This window comes from Heptranchias perlo, chromosome 38 (assembly GCF_035084215.1).
Source record: "Heptranchias perlo isolate sHepPer1 chromosome 38, sHepPer1.hap1, whole genome shotgun sequence".
NCBI lineage: Eukaryota > Metazoa > Chordata > Chondrichthyes > Hexanchiformes > Hexanchidae > Heptranchias > Heptranchias perlo.
In genome coordinates, this window is record NC_090362.1 from 12935308 (window position 1) to 12956618 (window position 21311).

General features: G+C 48.4%; 1 protein-coding gene across 1 annotated transcript in view; it reads left to right on the plus strand.

Annotated features, from left to right (window-relative positions):
- Positions 1-20506, plus strand: part of crtc3 (CREB regulated transcription coactivator 3) — a 73761-nt gene extending 53255 nt beyond the window's left edge. The window contains exons 5-15 of the mRNA XM_067973454.1: positions 1800-1865; positions 2995-3098; positions 3617-3652; positions 5396-5481; positions 6978-7027; positions 11165-11382; positions 12757-13049; positions 14991-15191; positions 17143-17301; positions 19387-19588; positions 20271-20506. Coding sequence (XP_067829555.1) covers positions 1800-1865; positions 2995-3098; positions 3617-3652; positions 5396-5481; positions 6978-7027; positions 11165-11382; positions 12757-13049; positions 14991-15191; positions 17143-17301; positions 19387-19588; positions 20271-20479 — 1624 coding nt within the window. The 3' untranslated portion in view covers positions 20480-20506. The remainder of the gene's footprint in view (positions 1-1799; positions 1866-2994; positions 3099-3616; positions 3653-5395; positions 5482-6977; positions 7028-11164; positions 11383-12756; positions 13050-14990; positions 15192-17142; positions 17302-19386; positions 19589-20270) is intronic.
- Positions 20507-21311: the final 805 nt, after the last annotated feature.

Consider the following 21311-nt stretch of genomic DNA (forward strand, 5'->3'; position numbering starts at 1 on the left):
ACAGTTTAGATGTGTAAGAGATACAGTAAATGTATGTATCAGGAGCAGACATGTGTTGACAGCACAGGGGTTATAGATCCAGACCCACCTAGTGGTCCGTGCACTTTTACACATCTCCACTCACCTTGATGGACACAAAAAAGCCTGATGTCAGTGTCAGGGAATGGAACACATTCCATTTCAAACACCCAATTTTAGCATTCAGCACTCCCAGGGCAGGTACAGCACGGGTTAGATACTGAATAAAGCTCCCTCTACACTGTCCCATCAAACACTCCCAGGGCAGGTACAGCACGGGTTAGATACAGAGTAAAGCTCCCTCTACACTGTCCCATCAAACACTCCCAGGGCAGGTACAGCACAGGTTAGATACAGAGTAAAGCTCCCTCTACACTGTCCCATCAAACACTCACAGGGCAGGTACAGCACGGGTTAGATACGGAGTAAAGCTCCCTCTACACTGTCCCATCAAACACTCCCAGGGCAGGTACAGCACGGGTTAGATACAGAGTAAAGCTCCCTCTACACTGTCCCGTCAAACACTCCCAGGGCAGGTACAGCACGGGTTAGATACAGAGTAAAGCTCCCTCTACACTGTCCCGTCAAACACTCCCAGGGCAGGTACAACACGGGTTAGATACAGAGTAAAGCTCCCTCTCCTCTGCCTCAATAATTTGCCTCAGCCCCAACCTCAATAGGTTACTTTCTACCTCACCAGAGTGGCAGTTTTCCATTTCCATCACAAACCATGCTTAGCCCTGTCTGAAAGAGTTTGCCATTTTGAGCCACTAGGGACAGTTTTGTGGTGTATGCCCATGCCCTCGGGGGACAGGATTGACGCTGCCCAAACTCATTTCACATAAGACCCTTACAGGCAACAGAGGACACTTCCATCCCATCAGTCTGGGCTGGTTTTGAGCAGTCTCTAGTTTTGCGGAACCAATACCTGTACTGTACTGTGTGTAATGAGTAAAGTACATTGGCTCTCTGTGGCCCAGTTGGCACGTGCACCATCCATTGTGGTAATGAACTACACAAATCGGGGAGGTCCTCGTTCGACTCTGTGCTGAGTTAGCGGTGGTGGGGTCGTAGATGCTGTAGTCGGCCTCCACTCCTGAGGTAGGAAGGGGGAAAATCAACTGGGGTTCCCTTTATCAGTGGCCCCTGCTAGAAATTATTGGGGGGTAGACAGGATTCAACTTGGCATGTGGTGCCCCTATGGTTGAATAGCCCACTGTCCCTCACTGCCTAGGCTCAAGTGGTACTTAGTGTCACTCGTGATTGGGTGGTGGGAGATTGCACCAGGTTACACTGCCAAATGGGTATGGTGAGTATGGGTGGGCCTAATGGTCTTTTTTCACCTTTCTTATTGTACGTTCATTTGTAAGTGTGGAAATTTAGGCAGGGTCCTAGAGGGCTACAGACCCCTGTGGGACTATACCGAGCGACACATTCAGGAAAGGGGTGGGGGGGGGGAACTCATTTTTATAATAAAAATAGTGCTGTTGAGGATAATGCTGGGTGCTGGTGTCATCGCGCCTAATTCATCGATCTCTGTGCAGTCCGGATGTGCACAAATGTTCTCCCTTAAAACAAATCACGCCTGACGTTGCCATTTCTTTCGCTCGGATTCCCTTCGCTCCTGATAACCTATAGACCGCACTAGATCGCTGCTGTCTCCCTTTTCCTCTCTCTCTCTCTCTCTCTCTCTCTCTCTCTCTCACTAACACACTCGTAGGTGGAGAGCCAAAGTGAATCAAGACCTCTCTGTTTGTGTCCCTTTTTTCTACTCTGTAAAGGAGCGTCCCGTCATGGTGCAGTGAGGAGAAACCGCCTGGATTGAGACTGATCTCGGCCCTCAGCAGGTGACACATTTTCACAATCTTATTCCTCAACGGCATCTCGAGCTCTCTCAGCCTTTAGAATTTCGACCCGTTCCCTTCAGTAGGATTTCCTGCTGTTCGAGTTCTGGGTCATTGAAGGACTGTGCTCCCAGAAATCAGTAGGCCTCTGTCATAGCAACGGTGTGTTATTTTTAATTCTTGTGGATGAGCATTAATCTCCCTATTTTCTTTATTCCCCTTTCCCTTCCCCTTCCTGGCCACCTACCAAACCCCAGCCTGCTCCCAAGCCAGTGCTGCTCAGAACAGGCTGCAAGAAGCTCAAGAATGGCCTAAGGTGACTTTCCAAATACTCGAGATTTTGTTAATGATTTAGAAATTTTGTTTTAACAATTTATCAATTTTGTTGCCTAGGTTTTGTCACAATTGTTCAATGAACACGATTCATGGGATCGAACCGACGGTGGGGGAGAGAGAGAGAGAGAGAATTCTCCCCTCGATCCCCGTGAATCGTGCACATTAACACAATAAAAATCAGTGCGTCGTTAACAAAATCCCGAGTGTTGCCGGCTCTGCTCTCCCTGACCGTTGGGAGGCTCCTGGCTCTCAGTCACGACAGTAGTGAGATCAGAAATTCAGCTGCACAGGGCCGAGGTGGGTGGGAGGTGAGGGAGAGTCATGCTGCCGTGGTGCCTAGTTAGTGCTGTGTCCACTCTCCTGTAATAAGACAGAAATACACAGAGCAATGATGGGAACAGCACTGAGTACGGGCTTGTAGCAACAAATGAGTTTAAACGGGAATGCTGTGAGCTGTCTGTAGACCTGGTTAGTGTACAGTGGCAAATTAAATAGATTGGAATAATAATTAGATGGAGTCTAACAAACTCCCACCCACCCCTCCGTAACCGAGACAGTTTAGTGATGGGCAAGATGAAATGTGTTCACTTTTAAAAAATCTGCTGGTAGGTTTTTCAATGCAGTAGTTATTTACGATTTAGTCACTAAGAGATGTGTGTACGTTTTATCATCCAACATCTTGTGTCCTCTCCCACCCGTTGCCTAAATGGACCTGTCTATAGAGGCCTGTCTCTAATTTAAAATTAAATAAACAAAATGAAATAAAGTCCCCTCTCTGTCCTCATCACTTCTACAGGACAAACTCGGACTCTGCTCTGCACACCAGCGCTCTGAATCCTAATCCGCAGGACGCCTTTGTTGGAGGGAACCAGCTGTTTCCACAGCAGGACCGGCGGAATGGTGAGATCACACGGAATTTCTCCTGGCGCTCTGTACGCTGGTGGAATGTTTGACGTGCCTCAATGTCCCAGAGTTAGTGGGGGGGGGGGGGGGTGATGGGTGGGATCAGCCGGAGTTCCCGATCTTGGTCTGCGTGCTTGTGGTTATCGGGGGAAGGCAGGGCTGGGCTCGGGCCGTGGTGCTTTTCATGGTGGAATAGCCTGCCGGCAATCACTGTTCAAGGTCACACATGAAGAATGGTCTCTTGAGTGAGGTGCCAGAGGACTGCTGGTGCCTATGAAACTGTACCCAGCTAGAGTATCGTCAGGAGAGAAGGGAGTCAGAGAATTTTTAGGAAGACGTTTTATTCTCACATTTGTAGCCCAGTGTGTTAGGATATTTCACTAGAATAAAATTTGTAATTCTATGAAGCTCCAGAAAGGTCAGACTGTAGCTGGGGTTCGTTCACCTTGTTGAGGTGCTTACTGTTGGCTGGCTGGTGAGACTGGTATGTGATTGTGTTCTCTTTATTTTTGCAGTAAACTTTTACGATGAAATGGACAGTCTTGGGGACGGTGAGTCCTAATCGGCTTCGTTGCGTTGCAAGTTCATGTGACAGCTGGAGTCATTTCAAGGGTTGGAAATATTGCAAAGGAATCCTCGCCCAGGACCTGAGATTCAGATGGTTGGGTCCCAATTTCGAGCTTGCTTGTTAACTCACTCCTGGACCGTGACTTTAATCGGTTTCAGTTACTGGATGTCGGGGTGATGAAGAGCTGGGACTTGCTACTGGGGAAATGGATTGGGTAATGGGGAGTTGGTGGGGTTGGCACGCTGTAAGGATGAGATCCAGTGGCAGAAGGGCCTTCATCTGAATCCATCTTGTTACCAACAAGTGGAGTAAAGGTGCCAGCACCCTCTGGTCATAACAATACAACATAATAAAGATTGCCACCGATCTGTTTGCCTACATACCAACTTCCACCACATTTCAAAAAGTAACTCGCTGTGTAAAAAATGTTTTGAGTCACTTTGACGTGAAAAGCGGCTTACAAATGAAAATTTATCAGATGAGAGAGTGAATATTTAAGCAGGCGACAGACCCAGAATGAATCATTCCCAAAACGCCGGCCTGTAGAATCTTTCAAACTTTGATTTTTTTTTTGATTGCCTGCGTTATCTGAATTCTGTGCAAAGTCAGCCATCTCTGCTCATTTAAAAAAAAAATTTAAAAAGTGTTTAAATAAATATGATTCCCATAACTCCCCAGACGCCTCGGTGCACCCCCCAGTCCGGTACTGAAGCAAACTGGCCAGGTATGTTCTGGCTTCCATCCCCACCCACAGGAAGAGCCCAGGTCCCATCTCCCTTCTGTGCTGTGTTAGCTGCTTACCGCCAGAGTGGAAGCAGGGGGTTGCAACACTTGATCTCATCATCCACCCCTGGGTCAGGAAGGAGAAAAAATCAACTAGGGTTCCCGTTTTGCCATCAATGACCAGTAAATCCTGCTGAAACGTGCACAGATAAGGACAGGATTGAGCCCTTCTGTGATGCCCCTTCTCCCCCCGCCATGATCCAACAGCCGTCCAGTTCTCACAGCCCAGGCTCAGAGCTGGAGAAAATTAGTATAGAGGACTGCCAGTGCCCATGGGTCCATAATTTAGCAAAGGGCAGCATTTCAGGAATACTGCCCCTTCACCAGAAGGATGTGCGTTTTTTTAAATTCCAGCTAGCAGCAGTCAGACTACATTGAGCGGCCACCTTTAAAACACAAATGAAATCTCATTCTTTAAAAACAGAGCAAAACCTAGAGCTTACTTTCATCCGAAAGAACCCTGTCTATCCCAGATCACTTTCCTGTCAAGCTGCAGCCATGATCTGCCAGGTTCCTGTAGTTGGGCTCTCGTCATCATTCCTTGTTGAGCTGACCGCACTCGCAGAAGATTCCCGTTCCTGAAAAGTTTACAGCAGGGTTGTTTTTTCCCCTTTAAAGAATTGTTTGGTTCTTTTTGCGTGTGACGTTGTAAATAATTTACTAAAGGAGCGCTGATACTTTGTGAAGTTCCCCGAGGCTAAGCTTCCCACTTCATCCAGAATAAAGTATCAACATTACATCAGGCGGAGCCTGGGCTTCTAGTTAATCGATGTAGTGATCGATTAATTATTTCAGTAATCGATTCAATGTTCGATTATGAAATTGTTTCATTATTATCCTAATCATTTGGTTTTATTTTTCTTAAAAGTTTTTTTTTTTGGTTTCCGATCTTATTTTTCACCATCCTCATTGCATTATTAATAGATTACTGCTTTTTATTCAGTCTTTTCATTCCCGGTCCTGACAAGTGAAGACAGTCTCATAAAGCTGAACAAACCTTTACCAAAACAGCTGTGGGAAGCAAAGAAGGTGAGTGGCAGATTGCAGCATAACCGGTTTTAGCAAAACATCACCGCTGCTTCTATTTTCTGCATCTTTCTTTTGGAATCCACAATTCCATGTCCTGTGTAGCTTCCTTCATTCCATTCCCACTCGACGCTGACTCCTCAGCTGTGGCAGGACTCGAATTTTACACAAATTAAACTTGCAAAAACACTTGTGAAATATTAGTGTTTTTTTTTTAGTGAACCACCAGTTTTAATTCTGCCGTTAGGGGTTACAAACATAACGTATTAACGTTTGCTCTGAGCATCTGCGAATGAATTTTGTTAGTTTCCCCCCCCCCTGTTGGGGGAATCTGAGATGAAGACCCAGAGGGCAGGACAACACTCAAGTAAGTTGAGAAGATGAAGTAAATCAGGAAGTAGTGGCTAGTTGACGCCAAGCTTGGGTTTTAAAAGCTTGTAGAATGTCGGAGGAAAGGAAGACCGAGAGAGGGAAGGAGTTCCAGCTTTGAACTGAGAAAGAATTGGCAATGAGTCTTGGTTTCAGTGCAGTGAGGATGGAGGGGGGAGGAAATGGAGGATTTGGGGTTGGGGGACGAGAAGAACAGTAAGTATATTATTGTTGATTTAATAAGAAAGGAGACGAGCAGGACCATGATAAAGACAGAGGTTAGAGGCCAGAGATAAGGAAGGAATCATTTATCTGTTGACGAGCATTTTTTAAATTAGGTAAGGGTATCAAGGGATATGGACCAAAGGCGGGTAAATGGAGTTGAGGTACAGGTCAGCCGTGATCTAATAGATTGGTAGAACAGGCTGGAGGGGCTGAATGGCCTACTATGTCCCAAGAGTTTTGGCTGGTGGATGTGCCTCCCCAGATATGGCTGCAGTACCCGAGCTTTACAGAGAGTTAGGAGTTGTTGAGGGGACGAGAAGTGTTTGGACAAAGGCGGAAACTAATTCTTTACAGGTAGCCTCAGCAATGGATGTAAAAAGTTAGATTTTAAAGATCCTACAAATTTTTTAATAAAGTCACAAAATGCTGGAAATACTCAGAAGGAAAGTCGGTATCTGACACACAGAGAGAAATGCCGACCTGACTCTTTGTGCAGATGCAAACTGACTTGCTGAGTGTTTCCAACATATTCTGTTTTTATTTCAGATTTCCACTTGTGTGTGTGTGTGTGCGTGTGTTTTTATTTGCTGCTTCCCCTGTCTTGTGGCTAATCCTAACCCGAACTCTGTCCAGCATTATTTCCCCTGAAATAAACAGCATTAAGAAAGGGACTCTGAGCGAGACTTCATGCAAATCAAGGACCTAAAGTGCATGCTGCTTTTCTGGTCGATTCGCTGAAGTTAGGACAAGCAGGAGTGTTACTACCTTTTCTCCTTGCACCTTTTACACGCAGGTGTTGGGTTGTTCTCCGTCGCGGCTAAAATGTTGAACTGGCGACATTCCTCTCGCAGACCTCGGGCACGGAAAATGATACGGATTTATCTTTTGCTTGCTCTGTTCCTCAGGTACAGTCCTTGTCATCGCGTCCCAAGTCCTGTGAAGTCCCTGGCATCAGGTGAGTTGATTTGGTCTCCTTGAGATTGGCTTGCTACGTGTCCTGACCCAACCATTCCTCCCTCCACCAGAAACAGATTAGCTGGCCATTCCTCTCGTTGATGTGTGTGTGGGATCTTGCTGTGTGCAAAATGGCTGCTGCATTTGCCCACGTAATACTAGTCACTTTGCTGGAAAAATAATTCACACGTGCAGTGTTTTGAGATGTGATAAGATGCTGCAGAGCAGCAAGTTTTGCAATGAAATTTTGAATATTTTGTTCCTCCCCCAGCCTCTGTCCATCCCCCACCTGTAGGGTACAATATGATCTGTGCTCCAATACACCTAATGCTAATATTATAGGGACAGCTATTGGTTGAAAGGCTGTGGAATCAGTACCGTTACTCAAGTTAAGCTTAGGGTGTGGTTCATACAAACACCGCGAGAATTTATAATGGGGAACAAGGAAATGGCAGAGCAATTAAACAAATAATTTGGTTCTGTCTTCACGGAAGAGGACACAAATAACTTCCCAGAAATGCTAGGGAACTAAGGGTCTAGTGAGAAGGAGGATTTAAAGGAAATTAGTATTAGTAAAAAAAATAGTGCTGGAGAAATTAATGGGACTGAAAGCCGATAAGTCCCCAGGGCCCGATAATCTGCATCCCAGAGTACTAAAAGAGGTAGCCATGGAAATAGTGGATGCATTGGTTGTCATCTTCCAAAATTCTATGGATTATGGAACAGTTCCTGCAGATTGGAGGATGGCAAATGTAACCCCACTATTTAAAAAAGGAGGGAGAGAGGAAACCGGGAACTACAGACCGGTTGGCCTAACATCAGTAGTAGGGAAAATGCTAGAGTCTATTACAAAGGATGTGATAACAGGACACTTAGAAAATATCAACGGGATTAGACAAAGTCAACATGGATTTATGAAAGGGAAATCATGTTTGACAAACCTACTGGAGTTTTTTTGAGGATGTAACTGGTAGAATAGATAAGGGAGAACCAGTGGATGTGGTGTATTTGGATTTTTAGAAGGCCTTTGATAAAGTCCCACATAAGAGGTTAATGTGCAAAATTAAAGCTCATGGGATTGGGGGTAATATACTGGCATGGATTGAAAATTGGTTAACAGACAGGAAACAGAGAGTAGGAATAAATGGGCCTTTCTCGTGGTGGCAGGCAGTGACTGGTGGGGTACCGCAGGGATCAGTGCTTGGGCCCCAGCTATTCACAATATATATCAATGATTTGGAAGAGGGAACCAAATGTAATATTTCTAAATTTTCTGACGACACAAAACTAGGTGGGATTGTGAGTTGTGAGGATGATGCAAAGAGGCTTCAAGGCGATTTAGACAAGTTGAGTGAGTGGGCAAATACATGGCAGATGCAGTATAATGTGGATAAATGTGAAGTTATCCACTTCGGAAGGAAAAACAGAAAGGCAGAGTATTATTTAAATGGTGATAGATTGGGAAATGTTGATGTACAAAGGGACCTGGGTGTCCTTGTACACCAGTCACTGAAAGCAAACATGCAGGTGCAGCAAGCAGTTCGGAAGGCAAATGGTATGTTGGCCTTCATTGCAATAGGATTTGAGTACAGGAGCAGGGATGTCTTACTGCAGTTATACAGGGCCTTGGTCAGACCACACCTGGAGTACTGTGTGCAGTTTTGTTCTCCTTACCTAAGAAAGGATGTACTTGCCATAGAGGGAGTGCAGCGAAGGTTCACCAGACTGATTCCTGGGATGGCAGGACTGTCGTATGAGGAGAGATTGGGTCGACTCGGCCTGTATTCACTCGAGTTTAGAAGAATGAGAGGGGATCTCATTGAAACGTAGAAAGCTCTGACAGGGCTAGACAGACTGATGCAGGGAGGATGTTTCCCCTGGCTGGGGGGTCCAGAATGAGGGGTCACAGTCTCAGGATACAGGGTAGGACATTTAGGACTGAGATGAGGAGAAATTTCTTCACTCAAAGGGTGGAATTCTCTACCACAGAAGGCTGTGGAGGCCAAGTCACTGAATATATTTAAGAAGGAGCTAGATAGATTTCTAGACACAAAAGGCATCAAGGGGTATGGGGAGAGAGCGGGAATATGATTTTGAGATAGACGATCAGCCATGATCATATTGAATGGCAGAGCAGGCTCGAAGGGCCGAATGGCCTACTCCTGCTCCTGTTTTCTGTGTTTCTATGTTTAAGTACCTGCCAAGAGCAATGGGGAACTGGCAGACCGGAGTTATAGCACCAGCTCTGCATTGTTCTCTCACCAGGCACAATGAAGTTCTGCACTTTATGTAGACGCGGAAGTTCCCTCACCGGCCTCGAAATATCCGGTAAATTTGTTGGCGAGCCGGATGGACAGACGGGTCTGGGAGGATTTCTTAGACTTTCCTTTGAACAGGTTACATTGGAACATGTCGTTATTCTACTAGTGAAGTCCAGGACACCTGGAGCTGGTCTGACACATCTTACCTAAACTCGATTTGGGAAACTTGTGTCAAAATTGCACCACACCATGTGCAAAGACGTAATGCTGAAACCACCTCACATTGTTGTAGAGTGACTATGAAAAAGTCTTTGGGTTTCATTCCATAACAGCCAGTAACCCCATTACACTTCGTTTAAAACCATTTAAGTTTGTGCCCTATTTATTCTTGCAGTTCGAAGCGTGTGGGGCTTGTTATAATGGATTTCTTGTTTTGGATGCATTGTTGTTAGTGCTAGTTTGGCTCAGTGGGTAACATTGTTGCCTCCATTTCGGGACTTGAACGTATAATCTAGGCTGACACCACAGTGCAGTGCTGAGGGCATGTGACGTTGTCGGAGGAACAGTGCTGAGGGTGTGTGATACTGTCAGAGGGACAGTGCTGAGGACGTGCAGGTTTGTTGGAGGGGCAGTACTGAGGGCGCGCAACATTGCCGGAGGGGCAGTACTGAGGGCGTGCAGCATTGTCGGAGGGGTAGTGCTGAGGGCATGCAGCATTGTCGGAGGGGTAGTGCTGAGGGCATGCAGATTTGTTGGAGGGGCAGTAGTGAGGGCGTGCAGCATTGTTGGAGGGGCAGTACTTAGGGTGTGCAACACTGTCGGAGGGGTAGTGCTGAGGGCGTGCAGCATTGTCGGAGGGAGAATACTGAGGGCATGTGACATTGTTGGAGATTACTGAGGGCGTGCGGCGTTGCTGGAGGGAGAGTACTGAAGGCGAGTAACGTTGTCGGAGGGAGAGTACTGAAGGCGAGTGACGTTGTCAGAGGGAGAGTACTGAAGGCGAGTGACGTTGTCGGAGGGAGAGTACTGAAGGCGAGTGACGTTGTCGGAGGGAGAGTACTGAAGGCGAGTGACGTTGTCGGAGGGAGAGTACTGAAGGCGAGTGACGTCGGAGGGAGAGTACTGAAGGCGAGTGACGTTGTCGGAGGGAGAGTACTGAAGGCGAGTGACGTTGTCGGAGGGACAGTACTGAAGGCGAGTGACGTTGTCGGAGGGACAGTACTGAAGGCGAGTGACGTTGTCGGAGGGACAGTACTGTAGGCGTGCAGCATTGTCGGAGGGACAGTACTGAAGGCGTGCAGCATTGTCGGAGGGACAGTACTGAAGGCGTGCAGCATTGTCGGAGGGACAGTACTGTAGGAGTGCAGCATTGTCGGAGGGACAGTACTGAAGGCGTGCAGCATTGTCGGAGGGACAGTACTGAAGGCATGCAGCATTGTCGGAGGGACAGTACTGAAGGCGTGCAGCATTGTCGGAGGGACAGTACTGTAGGCGTGCAGCATTGTCGGAGGGACAGTACAGTAGGCGTGCAGCATTGTCGGAAGTGCCGCCCTTCGGGTCGGATGTTAAATCGCAGTGGGTCAGGTGGATGTTAAAGATTCCAGCGCACTATACAGAGACGAGCAGGGAGTTCTCCTGGTGCCCTGGCCAACAGTTCTGCCTCAACCAAAAACAAATCAACTGTTCGTTCATCTCATTGATGTCCGTGGGATCTTGCTGTGTGCAAAATAGCTGCTGCAGTTGACTGTTGTTATGTAGGCATTTCATTGTAAAAGTAATTTATATGTGAAGTGCTTTCAGATGTGACAGCACTATATAAATGCAAGCTTTTCGATTTTAAACTTAGCATTTGTTTTGTTGTGACTCCCTCCTCCCAGTATCTATCCATCCCCGGACCAGAATGTTGGGTTGTCACATTTTCAAGGCTCGCTAAACACAGGAGGCTCTCTGCCCGACCTCACGAACCTCCACTTCCCCTCGCCTCTGCCAACCCCTCTGGACCCCGAGGACACCGCCTTCCCTGGTATCAGCGGAGGCAACAGCACCGGCAACCTGACCGCCACCATGACTCACTTGGGCATCAGCAACTCGCCAGGTGAGAGGCACCGAGCGAGCTTCGTGCATCGAGTGTGTAATTACGCTGCTTTAACTATCGAGCGCATCTTCTTCGATGATGAAGGGTCTAGACCCTTCGTGCAAGAACCCCCCCCCCCCCCCCCCAAAAGAGTAGGAGACACGACGAGGTAAATCGGGGAGCAATACTTGGGTGGTGTCTGAGCATTTCCGCATTAAACCCTCAGTACGTGAGGCTAGTCACCACACAGTTACCTCGAGTGCCAGTAGGGATTTGCCTACAAGCAGAACTGTTAACACACCAGCTCACCACAAGGTCTGATGGACACAGGTACCGCCCAGAGTACTGCTCACCCATACAGAGCAGAAGGGGTCTGGTTCCATTCCCTCAGCCAGGGCAGCGCTTCTGCCACTGCAATTGGTCTCCGAGCCCCTGGGGTAACAAGCGGAAAAGATCAGCCAGGAATAGCACTCGTTATCCAGCGACTCCTGGAAAGTGACCTTGGGTGGATGTAACAATGTAGGAACAGGAATCGGCCATTCAGCCCCTCCAGCCTGTTCTGCCGTTCAATTAGAGCATGGCTGATCTGTATCTTAACCCCATTTACCCTCCTTGGTTCCATAACTCTTAATACCCTTACCCAACAAAAATGTGGGGGAGAATCGAGGAAATCAGGCATTGCTGCCCCCCTGGAATCGTATAGCCTGGTGACCTGTCAGGATGACTTTGTGCTGGGGTGTAGTTCTTTGGGCAACAGCGACACTCTGCCATCTCACCTGAGTGGGCGCTCCCCATGGGTGAGCCCAGTCAGAGACCATGTAGGATATCGCAGTCCAGCCAGATGGCCACACACACACACACACACACACAGGCCTTCTCCAGCACAGGTCACTGGATAGAGATTGGGAACCCTGGCAGGTTCCACCCACCCTGGGAGTCCAGGGATATTGAGGGTCATTACGGTATCCTTGCTGCCAGCTAATTCAGTGCACAGTAAGGATTGAACCTGGAACTTTAATGCTTTGTACAGTTCAGTTCTACACTGAGAGCATGTTTGCCAACAGAGCCGGTGTGTGGAGTATTGTAGTTGAGTTCTTGCCCTGCACAACCATATTTATTTAAACTCTTAGCATCATAGAATCATACAGCACAGAAGGAAGCCATTCGGCCCATCATGCCTGTGCCATCTCTTTGAAAGAGCTATCCAATTAATCCCACTCCCTCCTGCTCTTTCCCCATAGCCCTGCAAAATTTTTCCTTTTCAAGTATTTATCCAATTCCCTTTTGAAAGTTACTATTGAATCTACTTCCAATTCCCTTTCAGGCAGCACATTCCAGATCTTCATGAATTTATTATTAAAGCCATTTCAGTTTTTGATTTTTTTTCTTTTCCAGGTCTGTCCAGCTCTTTGCACAGCTCTCTGAGTAACCCGTCGATACAGGCTTCACTGAGCAACTCACTGCTACAGTCTCCTTTAAACAACCACTCCCTCAGCAACCCCTCCATCCACTCCTCGCTACGGTCGTCGCTAAGCAATCCATCCATCCCAACTGCCTTGAACAGCTCGCCGCGGCGACGGCGGGCACCGGTCAGTCCTCTGACCCTCTCGCCAGGGATGGAGTCTCGAAGGTCTCTCAGCAAACAGTTCTCACCAACAATGTCACCGACGCTGTCTTCAATTGCACAAGTAAGTGTGAACTCCTTCAAACCAGTCTCCAGTGTAACGGGGTAGAATTGCGTTCTGGTAACAGGAGGTTTCCCCATTAGTGATAACAGCACAACTATGGTGTAATACTAACGCCAGTGCCAAGTTATCTGATCTCAGCCAGAGCACGAGAAGGGACTTAGCCTCAGTGCCCTGGGGAAAAGATCAGCCATGTTTCCTGCTCCTGATCACTACCAGGCAGCCCTGGTTGGAAAGTGTGGATGGGGCTTGGTACAATAGCTGCTGACACTCATATTCTAAGTTCACATATCAAAAATGGGCACTGGGACAAGGATTCACAGTGCAGCCGATACCTGTGGAATCAAGCAGCCAACGCTTTCAGGAGAAAAACAAATAGCATCATACTTAAACCTTTCCAAGTCCGCATAAAATTGAAGTCAATGGGAATCGGGGGAAAACTCTCCAGTGGCTGGAGTCATACCTAGCACAAAGGAAGATGGTAGCGGTTGTTGGAGGCCAATCATCTCTGCCCCAGGGCATTGCTGCAGGAGTTCCTCAGGACAGTGCCCTAGGCCCAACCATCTTCAGCTGCTTCATCAATGACCTTCCCTCCGTCATAAGGTCAGAAATGGGGATGTTCGCTGATGATGGCACAGTGTTCAGTTCCATTCACAAGGCCTCAGATAATGAAGAAGTCCGAGCCCGCATGCAGCAAGACCTGGACAACATCCAGGCTTGGGCTGATAAGTGGCAAGTAACATTCGTGCCAGGCAATGACCATCTCCAACAAGAGAGAGTCTAACCACCTCCCCTTGACATTCAACAGCATTACCATCGCTGAATCCCTCACAATCAACATCCTGGGGGTCACCATTGACCAGAAACTTAACTGGACCAGCCACATAAATACTGTGGCTACAAGAGCAGGTCAGAGGCTGGGTGTTCTGCGGCGAGTGACTCACCTCCTGACTCCCCAAAGCCTTTCCACCATCTACAAGGCACAAGTCAGGAGTGTGATGGAATACTCTCCACTTGCCTGGATGAGTGCAGCTCCAATAACACTCAAGAAGCTCGACACCATTCAGGACAAAGCAGCCCGCTTGATTGGCACCCCATCCACCACCCTAAACATTCACTCCCTTCACCACCGGCGCACTGTGGCTGCAGTGTGTGCCATCCACAGGATGCACTGCAGCAACTCGTTAAGGCTTCTTCGACAGCACCTCCCAAACCCGTGACCTCTACCACCTAGAAGGACAAGGGCAGCAGGCACATGGGAACAACACCACCTGCACGTTCCCCTCCAAGTCACACACCATCCCGACTTGGAAATATATCGCCGTTCCTTCATCATCGCTGGGTCAAAATCCTGGAACTCCCTTCCTAACAGCACTGTGGGAGAACCTTCACCACACGGACTGCAGCGGTTCAAGAAGACGGCTCACCACCACCTTCTCAAGGGCAATTAGGGATGGGCAATAAATACTGGCCTCGCCAGCGACGCCCACATCCCATGAACGAATAAAAAAAAATGCTGCCTTGTTTGTTGCAATCTAATTAACATTCCAATTTAAGGTAAACTAGAGGGTGGGCAAAAAGGAGTTTTGAGCCTTTCTCCGTTACCATTGAGCAGGGAGGCACCGATTACAGGTTGCAGCGTGTTTCTGAGAGGTAAATCATTCCCTGACAGCTTGGCCTCACTGAACCAGCCCTGTCTCAATTGTCGGCCAGGCAGATGAAGAAGGGAAAGAGGAGAGACAGATGCTTCTCATTTAAAAGTGCTGCCAGTTTGAGAAATGTTCAAAGCAGAAATAAGAACAACACTCGGAGTGTGTCCAGGGTTAACACTGTCTGGGTTGTGTGGTGGAAGAGCGCTGCCTTCAGCTTCTCTGCACAGAACTGGGAGCCAAGCCGGCCGTTGTACCCCCAACACACGGTCTAAATCTGCCTTTTGGTTCGCAGGGAGTTGCTTTGGATACGAGTAATGTGACGATGGAACACCTGCCGCCTTATCCGCTCTATCAGCGACACCACCAGTCCCAGCAGAAGGTGCACCAGTCCCAGCAGCCGGTGCATCAGTCCCAGCAGCCACAGGGACAATTGCCAGTGTCTCCTCTTCATCACCTCTCTCAGCCACCGCCAATAGAGCTGCACTCACCCAGTGTAAGTACTCAATTATTGCGGATAACAGTGAGCAGCGTTGCTCGTCTATAACGCAAGCGGACTAACAAAATATTTGTAAAGTTTTATAACACAAAGATAAGTGCGGATGAATGAAGCCATTTAGCTCGCCCTTCGTAAGCAACCTTCAGTCCTCCCATCACAGTGTCTACAAGGCTTCTGAATGACATCAGAATTTTAGCCTCACTCGCCCTCCCCAGAGACCATTCCAGGTGTTAATCACTCTTTGTGTAAAGTAGTCCTGACACCAGTCCTGAACTTGCCTTTTGCCAGTTTATAGCTACCTTCTCTTATCCTGCAGTTGTGATTTAACTTAAAATGGATTAACCTTTTCTATTCCACTTACTATATCATACACTTTTATAAGGTCTCTGTTACATTTTTGGGGTTTCTTAACTCCTTTTATTTTACATTAGATAGTTTCCAAATATCTTTTAGGTCAATAACCAATTATCTATATGTGCTGTGCAGTTTTACCTTAATCTCATTTTAGCTTGCAGGTTTCAGGCATTAAATCAAACACATCAAGAATAGCGCACATCATATTTTCACATTAATAGTTCATACTGTCCACTGGATAAACACAAGAAAACACCAGGAGTGTTTTACCGCTAACTGATGTCACGAGATAACTTGCCCATATATCTTTGTTCCATTTATGGTGACCAGCTACCAGCTCAAATACCTCAATAAAAACTATCGATACCATCTCCTTCAAATTTTGGAATCAGATTAGATTTAATAGAATTCTAGGCAAAATGCTTCATAAGCTCACCTCTCGGTCTCTGTTGATATGTACTCTACCAACACACTGGATTATTTTACAAAAAAGTAGATGAATGAACGGTTTAAAGTTTTTATGGTGAGATCAGTGAATTTCCTATACTGCTCATTTTATGAAAAATAAATAATGGTAACAACTTGCATTTATATAGCGCCTTTAAGATAGTAAAACTTCCCAAGACGCTTCACAGGAGTGTTATCAAACAAAATTTGACACTGAGCCACATAAGGGGATATTAGGACAGGTGACCAAAAGCTTGGCCAAAGAGGTAAGTTTTAAGGAGGATGTTAAAGGAGGAGAGAGAGATAGAGAGGTTTAGGGAGGGAATTCCAGAGCTTAGGGCCTAGGCAGAAGAAGGCACAGCCGTCAATGGTGGGGTGATGGAAATCGAGGATGCCCAGGAGGCCAGAATTGGAGGAGCGCAGAGATCTCGGAGAGTTGTGGAGCTGTAGGGAAGATTACAGAAATATGGAGGGGCGAGGCCATGGAGGGATTTCAACACAGTAATGACGCAGCATTATTGACACCCTAGTCATAGGCCAACTTTCAAGCTAAGGTATTCCAAAGCTAGCTGGTTCAGTTTTAAAATACAACAACTTTCCGCTGCTGCCTGCCCATGACATAGCTCATTCTCTGTCTGGAAGAGAGAGAAACTTCTCAGTTACCTGCTTTAAGTCAGTGCTGTTGGGGATTTGGCCTGCCCAACCATTAATCAGTCACCGAATGAGATGCCCCCTAGGCACACAATTGTTTATTTTAGCTAAGCCCCCTGCTGGGTAAATGGAATAAGATAGCGCCTTGATTGTCATAAAAGAACCATTGCATCGCAATGGCATGAAATACTTGAGATTGTACAATCCTGCTTTTGTTTACTAATTATAATTCCAAATTACAATAGTAACAAGCCTGGATTTATCTCTACTAGCACAGTGTTAAGATAACCAGCTGAATTTAACATTGCATAAATATTATACATTTTTAAAAAAATTAGTTCAGGCAATACAGGTGAAGACCAGACTGTTACAATGCTGCGTAATCGAATGCAGGTTCTTTTACTTCCTGTGCTAAGACGGAAGTGGATTAGGTGAAATATTATTCAAAGCTTTTTGCTTGAACTGTTCTTTATCCCACTTTGTTGCTATTTGACAGAATGACACAATGGATAACATCTTCAGTGATCCATATTTTGAGCAGCAGTTGGTTGCCAGGCCGGCCAAGCCATTGTCACAGCAGGTATGGAAGTTTGCCATCAACAGGCCTATGGAGATCCACAGCAGTCTAGGGATGTCAGAATATGATCGGGTTATGGTATGCTAATTATTTTACACAGTGGTGTATCTTAGTAATCGCAGTGTGACATCATCCTGTCATTCTTCATTCATCATATCCACCAACAAGAATCAAGGACTTATGGTGTTTACATTTTCCCACTCTTCATCTGACAATCCATCAGTCCGTGAGCAGTACATTCCCCTTCAGTAATTGTAAACCCACTGTTCCATTTTCACCAACTAGATTCACAAGTGCTGCTTATAAAATGGCCCATCGTCCCCTTCACCTGACACCCTCGGCAGCCCACCTCCCCCCCTCGGCAAACTGCCTCCCCTTCAACAGTCGCCCTCGGCAACCCACCTCCCCATCACCCGTCGCCCTCGGCAACCCACCTCCCCATCACCCGTCGCCCTCGGCAACCCACCTCCCCATCACCCGTCGCCCTCGGCAACCCACCTCCCCATCACCCGTCGCCCTCGGCAACCCACCTCCCCATCACCCGTCGCCCTCGGCATCCCACCTCCCCATCACCCGTCGCCCTCGGCAACCCACCTCCCCATCACCCGTCGCCCTCGGCATCCCACCTCCCCATCACCCGTCGCCCTCGGCAACCCACCTCCCCATCACCCGTCCCCCTCGGCAACCCACCTCCCCATCACCCGTCCCCCTCGGCAACCCACCTCCCCATCACCCGTCGCCCTCGGCAACCCACCTCCCCATCACCCGTCGCCCTCGGCAACCCACCTCCCCATCACCCGTCCCCCTCGGCAACCCACCTCCCCATCACCCGTCGCCCTCGGCAACCCACCTCCCCATCACCCGTCCCCCTCGGCAACCCACCTCCGCATCACCCGTCGCCCTCGGCAACCCACCTCCGCATCACCCGTCGCCCTCGGCATCCCACGTCCCCATCACCCGTCGCCCTCGGCAACCCACCTCCGCATCACCCGTCGCCCTCGGCAACCCACCTCCGCATCACCCGTCGCCCTCGGCAACCCACCTCCGCATCACCCGTCGCCCTCGGCAACCCACCTCCACATCACCCGTCGCCCTCGGCAACCCACCTCCGCATCACCCGTCGCCCTCGGCAACCCACCTCCGCATCACCCGTCGCCCTCGGCAACCCACCTCCGCATCACCCGTCGCCCTCGACAGCCCACCTCCAATTCACCCGTCGCCCTCGGCAACCCACCTCCCCATCACCCGTCGCCCTCGGCAACCCACCTCCGCATCACCCGTCGCCCTCGGCAACCCACCTCCGCATCACCCGTCGCCCTCGGCAACCCACCTCCGCATCACCCGTCGCCCTCGGCAACCCACCTCCACATCACCCGTCGCCCTCGGCAACCCACCTCCGCATCACCCGTCGCCCTCGGCAACCCACCTCCGCATCACCCGTCGCCCTCGGCAACCCACCTCCGCATCACCCGTCGCCCTCGACAGCCCACCCTCCCATCACATGGTACTCGACAGCCCACCTGTGACCCTAGGCGGCCCATCTCCCCTTTAGCCGTGACCCTCGACAGACTGTAATCTTCTTAGCTTTGTTGAAGTTTCCTGAAAGTACCTTTTTCATCTTCCCTTCCCCCCCACCCCCATCTTCCGAACTTGAATCCATGTTCCGTCACAGTTTAAAATTTCTGATGCCCGAGTACAGAAATACACTGGTCCAGGTTAGCTTCTTAGTAGATGCTGTATATCAGGAGTGTCCAAGCTTTTGTCTTCATTCCAAGGAGCCTAGGGGCAACATATAAACTTTAAATCCCTGTCCCCATTAATCTGCTGCTATCGCGAGCTGCAGACACCTGTTGGGTGAGGACACATCCTAAAGTTCTGATTTCGGATTTGTCCAGTAGTGAAGTGAAAGTGCCAAGAATAGCTCTTTCCCAACTTCCAAGCCCATAAAATTCAAACAGGACTGACCAGTGAGTAAGATATGCAAGCCCAAATAGTACGGAGTTGCCTGGGATTTGTGGGCTGGGATGCCGCTGGCTTTAGTTTGGACAACCCTGCTGTACGCTGTGTGTGGAGTAAGTAACCAGCCCGCACTCCTCTACATCAGAGGTGAAATTCTCAAGCTTGTTCTACCCCCTTCCCTTCCCTCCCTCCCTCCCTCCCCAGCTGGAGCAGTTCAACATGTTGGAAAGCCCGGTTAACACCATGCCAATGAGCAGCAACAGCTTCTACAACCCGGGGTCCAGCCTGCACTACTCCCAGGCCTCCGTGGTGGGCTTGACCGGGAGTCTACAGGACCAAGCGCAGCTGAAACAGAACCTCCTGTACTCCACCTGCACCGGGAACATCCCCAACATCATTCTCACAGGTGAGCAACCCAACGCTAACAGTGGGCTGGGAAAAGCTAGACAAATAAATGAGGGTGGAGCATATACGCTGGCATAGACCAGTTGGGCCGAAAGGCCTGTTTCATTCATTCATTCATTCTGTGTTGTTCATTCTATGTCCCTCTCACCCAATACTAATGAGATCAGGAACGTTTGCCAGGAATTATCTGCTTCCATGGGATTTTACTGGAAGATTCCAAGTGCTAAAAGAAAATGCTTCCAATTGTCTTTTAGTGCCCAAGGGTTTTGGAAGAGAAAGTTGGTTTTATCTCGCGTTTAACTCCCACTGAGCACCGCAGACTGTAGCCAGACGGTGATATGTTGACGAAATCGGCCTGTAGTTGCTAACACGACCCTGACCTATTGATCAGATGGTCAGCGCGCCCTTCTATTCCTTTCTCCCTCACGTGTTTATCTCGTTAAACATGTCTGTGCTATTCGCCTCAACCACTCCGCGTGGTAGCGAGTTCCACATTCTCACCACTCTCTGGGTAAAGAGACTGGTCACTTGGGCCGAGTATTGTAGAGCAATCGGTGCCTTTAGAACCCCGGTGAGAGCCAGCAACCTTCAGCTGAGAACCGAGACAGTCACCACGATTTGTAAATTTAGGATGCTATCCATCTTCCTTTCCGTGACTTCATTCTGCTTCTGTTGCACTTTAGGCGACTCCCCGCCAAGCTTGTCCAAGGACATCAGCAGTGCGCTGGCCGGTGTTCCAGATATCACCTTCGAAACCGACGCCCAGTTCCAACTGGACGACGAGTTAAAGATCGAACCACTTAGCCTAGATGGACTGAGCATGCTCAGTGACCCCGATCTGGTTCTGGCTGACCCCACGATAGAAGACACATTCAGGACAGACCGAGTGTAATGGCAGCAACTTGGGGGGGGGGGGGGGGGGGGGTGGGGGAGAGAATATATCTGGACACTAAAGAGTGAAGAAGAGCATTTACAGAATGGCACATTTGGAGTTAGACTTATTTTTTAATCATTAAAGCACTAGTCACTGCTTTTGTTTTTTTTTTAAACTGTATACATTTCTATGTCTGTTTAGTTGGGAAATGGTTGAAATGTTTTCAATTTAAGCTAACCATTGCCAGAAAATAACCACCCCAGCACAGGGCAAATGATTGTACCGTATTGACTTATTTAGAAGTCATGCAATGCAAATTGTTTACAGGTTTAAAATCTTAGCTTTTCACATCAAAACCAGAAAGTCTGCGTTTTATAAATTGTTAGTCTTTTTACACTTGTCAAAATCCACATCATTCTAAACCACTAATTGAAACCCCTTTTAAGATACAGAATTCTTTGGCATTGTTTTAATGCTCGTTTCTGGGCCTGGTACTGAGCTGTACACACCAGAAAGTCCCAGCCCACATTTGTGCTGTTAGCTGGTCTCAGCTGGGATAGCAAGTGGGTTGCTACATTTTGACAGAGCCTGTGGCCCTGGGGGGAGAAATCAGACAGTGACCCCCGCCCCCCCCAGCTGGAAACTTCACCTGTTGGGTGAGGACAGTTCCTCGCTCGGCCATAAATGCCCTCTTGATCAAATGGCTTGTCAACACCGGCTGCCTAGGCTCACACATGAAGAATGGTCACAGGGGCAAAGGAGCAGAGGGCAACTGACACCTGTGGAACTGGACCCCCAGGGTCCACACCTTCAGGAGAGAGAGGAGATAATCCAATAAAAGTTCCCAACC